An 8,977-nucleotide genomic window follows, 5' to 3' on the forward strand; every position below is an offset into this window, starting at 1 on the left:
GGGAGAGACGGTGGCGCGGAGGGCGTCGAGGGTGGCTCCGGTGGCGTCTACGGTGGCTCCGGGGCCGCACGACTCCGGTGGCGACGATGGCCTGCGGCTCCGATGGCGGCTCTGGTGACGGCGTCGGAGGGAGAGGTTGAGGGCGACGAGGGAGCAAGGGCGCCGAGGGAGAAGTTGGAGACGCGAGCGAGAAGAATGGGAAATTGGGGGAGAGACGCCCGCACAGGGGCAAGTCAAACTTAGTAGTAGCGCTCATACCCAGCAAGCGCTATAGCTACTTAGCTATAGCGCGTTTTTTAAAAATGCGTTGTTGCTGTAAAACATAGTAGTAGCACGGTTTCGAAAAAAGCGCTACTACTATAACAAGCCTGACAGCAACGGTTAAAACAGTCATAGTAGCAACATGTTTTATTTGAGCGCGCTACTGCTATTTGGATAGCAGTAGGGGGCTTGTTTGCCACGCATTACTGTTATGTAGGAGTAGCGCTACGACTAATATTCTGTGTATAAGCCTTTTACTAGTAGTGCTCGTGTGATAATCTTGATGCCACCTACTTATGTGCTAATCCTACTTTTCATGATAGGACGAAGCATGCTGAGATTGGCTATAACTTTATTCGAGCAAGGGTAGCAAATAAATTGTCGAACACTCGGTTTATACCTATTGATGATCAAGTGACAGATGGAATCACCAAATCTATTACAGTTCGATAGTAAGAGGCATTTCGACGCAGTCTCAACTCTGGCCGCGGTCGGTACTCCGGGAAGTGATCCGTGAGAGCCATCCCTGGGAGCTCGCAAATCTACTTAGTGCGGTGGCCGGAAATTAATTGAACTTGACCGGTTTTATTTTTACTCCGCTAAGTATTGAGGATCGGCTAGAAATGTCCATTTTTTTAGGAGCAAAAGTGCTTTATAGTCGGCCGTTTACAGGGGATCTGCTAGAGTTTCCCGCCGTTGGCTGGACTCACACTCAACCTCCCATCTTAAGTTGTTAACTTCGGCTCTTTTTTATCATCATCTAAGAAAAATTTGATATAGACCTCCTGTGCAGTCTGTTTCTATCCTTCCTCGGCTTCGCTTCCTCTTTCCATATCTGGGCAAGGTCCTTGGCGACGCACACGGCGTCTGCGGAGCCGCCCAAGAGACCACGGCGAGTGAAGCCGACAGAGTAGAGACCCGAGTGACCCTTCCAGTTCCAGCCATTAGGGAAGAACGAGGTCTTGGGGCAACCATCCTCGCCGGATAAATTGGCGCCCTGGATCCACTGGGCCACATTGCTGCGGTAGCCGGTGGCCAGGATGACGGCGTCGAGGTTGTCCACCACGCCGCCGTCGGAGAGCTCGGCGCCGGACTTGGTGAAGCGCGTCACGTTAGGAACAACGGTGATCTCACCGGACCTGACCCTGCTGGTCGTCGCGTGCCAGGAGCGCCCGCGGTCATCGGTCTTCTTGAGCGTGAGCGAACCGACTGCCGGCGTCCGGACGCCAAGCCTGGCAAGGTCACCAAGCACGAGCCAGGCGAGGAGCGCCGTGATCTTGTCCACGAGCCACAGCGGGAGCCACCGGGCGAGCAGCACGGTTAGGTATAATGTGGCGATGCCGAGCACATTCCGGACCACCATGAACGGGACTGCGCCGCCGTTGCACAGGTCGACGGACACCTCCATGCCGGACTGGCCGCAACCCACCACGAGCACGCGCTTCCCGATGTAGGACTCGCTGGTCCTGTAGCCGCTAGAATGGATCACCTCTCCGCAGAAACTGGAAAGGCCCGGGATGTCCGGGACGACCGGCTCGGCATTTGTGCCGCTGGCGACGACCAGCCAGCGGGCTATGTACTCAAACTCCACAGAAACTGGAGAGGCACCGTGCTTGACCCGGGGCCGAATTTTCCACAAGCCACTGATCTCGTCGAAGTGCGCTGACACGACGGTGCTGTTGAACTCCGGCTGGATATTGAACGTGGCGGCGTACTGCTCCATGTAGTCAATGAAGTGGGCACGGGTGAGGAACTCCGGGAAGTGATCCGGGAGTGGCATTCTTGGGAGATTGCAAAACTGCTTGGGGCGGTTGAGCTTGAGACTGTTGTAGGTGCTTTTCTGCCATAGCGAGCCGACGCAGTCCTCTCGCTCGAACATGACGAATGGCACGCCGTGCTCTCGAAGGGTGGCCGCTACGGCTAGTCCGGATGGGCCAGCGCCGACGATGATAGGGCCGTTCACCCACACGCTGCGTGTTGGAAAAGAGCTATCCAGCAGCGTCGAGGATATCTGCATATGAAGAATATTGACAGTAAACTAAATTAGTTGTTAATCTGAGAAAACATATAGCATGCAGATACTCATTCCAGGGTAAGTCTCAGATTATTTTTCCCTAGACACAAAGGCAATGTTATTGGTAGGTGAAAATAAATCACCGATATGAACCACTTTGACCAAAATTACCTTGCCCTTAGTTGAAGTTTTGGCAGTACCAAGCTTATCTTGTTCGTCGACAATGTCCACGTCCGTCTTGCCCTTTTTATTGGCAATGTCACTGCCAATCTTAAGCACTTGATCGACAAGGTGACCATCAAGCTGGTCTTGTTCATCCACAATGTCACTATAAATCTTATCCGGTTCGTTAATAATGACGTTGTCAATCTTATTCAGTTCATTGATAATCTCGCCTATACATGGCCTTTTCTCTTCATCCCTCTCCACGCATCTTGATGCGATGTCCATGCATGCTTTTATTTCTTGCGATGCAAGTGACTGCGTCGTTTCATGCAATCTCTTCGCCCAGTTTTCATGTACCTGCAAAATTGAAAGGTAATACCAGCATGTGACCGAGTAAGACACACATCATACAACCTAATATTTATGAAGAATAATAATATACCTCAAATAAATTTCCTTACCAGCTTACTGAATTCTTGGGAAGACATGTCTAGAAAATTGGTGTAGCCATTAGGTCCAGCTATTATTTTCATAATTATAACACCCAAACTGAATATGTCAAATTTCAGTGTGATTTTGCCTCTTTCTATGAATTCAGGAGGCATGTATCCACTGCACGGTACAAATACACTACGTCAACAGAAAAGTTAAAACGAGTTAATGAAAACCACTTGACTACATCCTACTCCCTTCGTTCCTAAATATAAGTCTTTTTAGAGATTTCACTAGGGGACTATATACGATGCAAAATGAATGAATCTACACTCTAAAGTATGTCTATATACATCCGTATATAGTCCCTTAATGAATTCATTAAAAAAGACTTATATTTAGGAATGGAGGGAGTATTTGGCATGAGCTTACAATGTTCCTATAATTTGTGTTGTGATATGGCTCTGTGCGGATGCAAAGAGTCTGGACAAACCAAAATCTGCAATTTTTGGTATCATATCTCTGTCCAGCAGTATATTCGCCGGTTTTAAATCCAAGTGACAAATAGGGTCATCGGATCCTGTATGGAGAAAATGTAAACCCTCACATACACCTTTTATTATTTTGTATCTTGTGTGCCAGTCAAGTCCGCATAATTCATCTGTAGAGAAAATAGAAAGTATACCAAGACATTAGATTGGTAACATTATTCGATGACGCGCTATATAAATGTCTAAGTAGAGCGCCATCGTACCAGAAAGAAGCTCCTCAAGATTTCCACCTTGCAAGTATTCGTAACAGAGTAGTCTTTCTTGCACATAAGCAAAAACATATTTTCCTTTGTACTCTACACGTTCATGTCCTAGATAGTAGCAGTAGCCAACTAACCGTACAATATTCTTATGTTTGGCCCTCATAAGATTATTGAACTCGTTCGTAAATTGCTTCTCGTCAAGCCCAGGCATTTGATGGAGCTTCTTCATGGCAATCTCTTCCCCATTGTCCAATACACCCTGTTGAAAATCTCTTTGTAATATGGTAGTATCATTTCTAAAAATATTCTAACACCTCAACTAATAGAAAATGTAAGTACATTCACACCTTATAAACTATTCCAGACCCACCACGGCCAATTATGCTCTCTTCAGAAAAATGATTCGTAATATGTTTTAACAGCTGGAGTTTGAACTCTGTTGTCGCCTGGAGTGTGAACTCTGTTTTCGTTGCACTTATATATTGTAACTCCCTGCTCATGAAGTTTTGATGTCCCGTTGATCTGAAAGAGGAAGAGTTACTTCTGTATAAGGTATGGACATTTATCTACTACCTCCGATCAATAATAAACGTTGTGGTTTTGAAATAAAGGCATCTCCAAAGCAGACCCTCAAACCGCCCGGATATGTCTAGACTGCGCAGTCCTGGCGTGTTTTGCCATCCAAGGCGGGGCAGTATCTAGACGCACTGGAAGCTTGCTAAATTGTCGTTATTGACAAAGAAGGGCATTTTCTATGTGAGGGCTTCTAACGAAAGAGGGCAAATTTAAGCACATGAATTTTTTAAGGGTAATGCAAGAGTTGGCTCCGATTGGGGTGTGTGTGTGTGTGGGGGGGGGGGGGGGGTGGGGGGTGGGGGGGAGGGGGGAATGGAATTGTCCCTAGTTTTTACCATCTCTGTGATTAACAAATAGTAATTACTCCATTTATTATTTTTCTATCAAGATTACCGCATTTTGCGAAACCATTACAAATTTTCACATACCCTTTGAAGTATTTAAGGTTGCAGATAGCTCCTCTAGTGGTTCTTTTACCAAACAAGGCTTCTGTGGAGTTACGTCTAGTACGATGTAGCATCCGGATTCCGGAAACAAATGTTTTTTTTAGAGTACGCCTAGGCATACCATATTTTTTATTGTAAGACAGGAGATCAATGGGTAGCAGGACTCAGTAGGACCCAAAAAGCCACAGTTTTGATACACTAGCAGGTGCGTACAGAGCACCCGAGAAGATCCGCTCGGACCAGCGGCCAGTACCGGAGAACCGCAACACAAAGCCTTGAAACCAAGTCTCCAAACACAAATACACAATGCTCCCAATAGAGTAAGGCAGCCAAGACGCCGCCATCGCCGGTCCAATGACGAACCAAGACTTTCGCCCGGCGACAATCCTGACAAGGGGAAAGATGCCAACACACCACGGCGACGCCTTCAAGAAGGAAAACGACATCCACAGACATCATTGTCGCAAGCACCAGCTAAAGCTATGCAGGATTTTTCATCCAAACCGTCGTGCAACACCTGTCCAACTCCAACCCAACGGAATACGGCCAAGCAGCTCGTGAAGCGATAAGCCGCCGTCATCGCAGCACCTCGTCATTGTGAATAAATCGTTGCAGAAAACCGACACCCCACACAAGGAGACGCCACCATCAACCACCTCCAGCCAGCCGTGACGGTGAACCAGCAGCTCCTCCTGCCACAACCAGCATCACCTGCAGGGCCTCGAGCACCGGCGGCCAGCTGGATGACCAGATGGCCATCTAAGCCACAGCCACAGCCACGCCCACGCCCTAGGGGACCCGGATCAGGAGGCCGCAAGTCATTACTCACGGCCGCCACAAGCTCCCTCCACGCAGCCTTCGACACCACGCTGGCGAAGCCTGCAATGAATGGCACCAACACACCGCATCCTCCTCCGGCAACCGCTGCCTCTGGGTAACCACCACGTCGCCTCTTCCGCCTACGCACGCTGGAGGACCACCTCACGCCGCGACCGCCTCTGACAGCTCTCAAACACACCCCAGTGCTCCTAACGCCCCTCGTCGTGCACCTCCATCGACGGAAGACACCCCATGCCGCTCACCGCGTGAGTGAGTCCTGCCGGGGTGCGCCGACCACCCCAACCGCCATTGGGATCAGGTGCCGTGCCGATGCCACAGCCGGTGGCGACGGCGGCGGCGGCGGTAGCCAGCTGGGGAAGATCGGCGGCGCTAGATTTTTGACCCTCCGGAGTAGCCCTAGAGAGGAGGGGGAAAACCGGATCCCTGGGACTGGGAACAAATGTGGTGGAGAAGAATGAGGTAATATCAGGGCCGGTCCTGAGATATCAGGGGCCTGGGGCGAAACTATTATTGGGGGCCCTGTATGGCCCTTCGTATAAAAGTCTAGTTACGATTCGTTATATGTAGATACCTTTTGTATCAAAGAAAACAATTAAGTGTGTACCAAATAATGTATACCTTCATAATTTTTCAAAATATGTCAAAATGCAAAATCATTGATGATAGTATCAATATCAATTTCATGAAGCATTTTTTTCTCAATGCATAATGTTACCAAGCTTTGGTAACTCTTTGTCAATTTGTTTCATGCTTTCTCACTTCATTCCAAGAGTTCATGTTGGTAATATGATCAACACTAGCTTTATGTTCTTTCAGTCTCTCATTAATATGCTTCCAATCAGAAAACCCCCAATGCACTCTTGTATTTGTCAGAATCGAAAAGCTTGCAGCAAAAACAAAACATGGTTTTACGTGTATTGAAATAACTAACTACTTCCTATCACACACGTTTCCATTGCATATTTTTTTTGAGTAATTTATTACTATCCGACACGCATCTTTCTATCCTAAAATGACGCAATGCACATGTAACTGAGAGTCTCCCATATCTGATCCCGTCTTAAAATGGTGACATTGTATTTTTGAAATTTCATAATAAGCATTCATGCACAAATCATAACGATTCAAATATTTTCCATTTTGGTGATATCTTATTTACCATGAAATAACAATTTTATTTCTGAGATATATTCAATAATGTATAGAGCAATGCCCTCGCAACCTTGCTAGTTAGATTAATTACAGGAGATCTTGATATAATATCATGAGAAAATATGCTAGGGCGTAGTACAATACCTTCTCTCTATAGTCTAACCTAGCAATATGTGCGCAATGATTTGATCATGCCGACAACAATTCCCTATTGATATGTTCGATCGATATAGAATTCAGAAATCAGGATTAGAAAAAGTAAAAAAAAAAAGAACACGGGAGAGGGGAAGGCGCGCGCGGGGAGACGTGCCTGCTGCAGCCATCGCGTCGTTCGTCAGGAGGCAGAGTTGAAATCTTGAAGGCCATTCGATGAAGATCGGTCAATGAAACATGCAAAAAGGCAGGGCACGAGGCCAACGAACAATCCGAAGAAAAAGGAAATCGTCCGTAAGTCCAGCGATTCCTTCAATCGAATCCAACGATTCCTTTCCTCTGCTGCATGTACGTGCAAATACACTTTTGCTTCGGTACAACCCCCGTCCCCCACAAAACGTATAAGGGAGAATGTATATCCACCTCGTACTGTACACTATAGGCCGCCATACGTATATCCACCTCATATAGTATACGTATGATGGCCTATAGTGTACAGTACGAGGTGGGTATACATTCTCCTTTATACGTTTTGTGGGGGAGGGGGTTGTACCGAAGCACACCTCCGTGCAAATATGGGTCAGGCCCATCATCTCTCCTTTTCTTTACTAGGCCTAGCAACAGAGTCGCGAGAGGCTGATCATCGTTGAGTTTGGCTTCATTTTTTTTCGCTCGAAGTATATACTCCCTCCGTCCGGAAATACTTGTCTAAAAATGAATATAATAAATATATATAACTAAAATAAGTCTAGATACATTCATTTCTAGGACAAGTATTTCCGGACGGAGGAAGTACTTGTATTGCACCCTGCGTACACATACTAGAGTGGGCCCTTAACTTTTGAGGGCCCGGGGTGGCCGCCCCGTTTGCCCCCCTCAGGGCCGGCCCTGGGTAATATCAATGAAGAAGGAGGTACATGACACGAAGAAGAAACTCTTCAAGGGAAAAAGTAGGTACATGACATGAAGAAGAATGAGGCAATATCAATGAAGAAGAAGATACATAACCGTGAGAAAAGAAAATCGATTCCGACTAAACTGTTCGACCAGTTCAGGACCGGGTGACGTGCGAGGTCCACCCCGTTCATGGCCAGCAGTATGCATGGAAGTGAGAGAATGGTTAAGGCATTCTTCCTGACCAGCAGTATGCACGGAAGTGAAGACCGACTAATTAGTACTTCCTCCGTCTCAAAATAAGTATGTTATAGTTTTAATATATTTTTGTACTAGACACAAGAGGGAGGATCATATCAGATCTGGGGAAGATCTTAATTACCTAGACCTCCTGTGGGTTGGCACATCCGGCGGCAGGCAGTGGTCGAGTTCGCCATCGACGCCAGATAGGAGCGAATCCATCCGGCCCGATCCTTAATTTTGCCCCAGTAAGCTAGAAAGATGAAACATCAATCAAGAAGATTAGAAACATCAATCAAGAAGATTAGAAGATTTAAGACTCAGCGACACGCACTGAGGCGCAAGGACGGGGTACTTGGTATTAGCAGCTACAATCAAGAGTTTGCATGCAAGCACCTTGCCGGCCGGGCAAGCATGGATGCTGTTTGAGTGACGGCGGCTGAAGCAGGAAGAGGAAGAGGCTGAAGGTTCCCTTAGCAGCTACAGCTAGTACTAGTAGTACTTTGCATTAGCAGCTAGCAAGATGGATCTTGATGGGAAGGGAAGGATTATTACTTCACGAGCTTCAAGAGAGCTCTATGGGGTGAGGCGCTTCGTTTTGGTATTTTTCTTCACCAACGTTGGCGATAAACGACGAAGGAAGATGCTTCAAACATGAGTACGTCTACTATAGATTTGATTTCTTTTTTCCCTCTTCCCAAAGGTTTGCTTTAGTCTCTATCTACCAAGTGGATTCGCATTGGCAGCTGTGCAATTAAGCTTTGTTTTACCTAATCATGTAGATTAATCCTGCTACATCATGTCATCCCAACCTCGAAAACTGGGCAGCCACGGACTCTCTGCTGCTGCTGCTCCTGGATGAAGATGCATCCTAGCAATGCCAGCAAATCAACACGCCAAAGAAAAATGCTCAACATCTGCTTCCTAGAAGCATATGTGCTTCCGAAAAGAAAAGAAAAGAAAAGAAGAGGTCATGTTTCCGCGGTCTTTGGTTGGTTTCTTTTTTATTCCTATGTTTTAAAAATATTCATCAAAGTACATCAACGTGGA

At 46.8% G+C, this 8,977-nt stretch overlaps 1 protein-coding gene across 1 annotated transcript; it reads right to left on the reverse strand.

Annotated features, from left to right (window-relative positions):
• Positions 1-666: 666 nt before the first annotated feature.
• On the reverse strand, positions 667-8,569 carry LOC123410524. Its single transcript, XM_045103472.1, has 8 exons — positions 8,324-8,569; positions 8,070-8,180; positions 3,974-4,148; positions 3,627-3,885; positions 3,305-3,533; positions 2,902-3,052; positions 2,447-2,797; positions 667-2,272 (listed from the first exon to the last, which is right to left on the reverse strand). Exons 2-8 carry the CDS (start codon positions 8,147-8,149, stop codon positions 1,022-1,024), a joined length of 2,496 nt encoding a protein of 831 aa, XP_044959407.1. The 5' UTR covers positions 8,150-8,180; positions 8,324-8,569; the 3' UTR covers positions 667-1,021.
• Between the last annotated feature and the right edge of the window lie 408 nt (positions 8,570-8,977).

This window comes from Hordeum vulgare, chromosome 7H (genome assembly GCF_904849725.1).
Source record: "Hordeum vulgare subsp. vulgare chromosome 7H, MorexV3_pseudomolecules_assembly, whole genome shotgun sequence".
NCBI classification, from domain to species: domain Eukaryota; kingdom Viridiplantae; phylum Streptophyta; class Magnoliopsida; order Poales; family Poaceae; genus Hordeum; species Hordeum vulgare.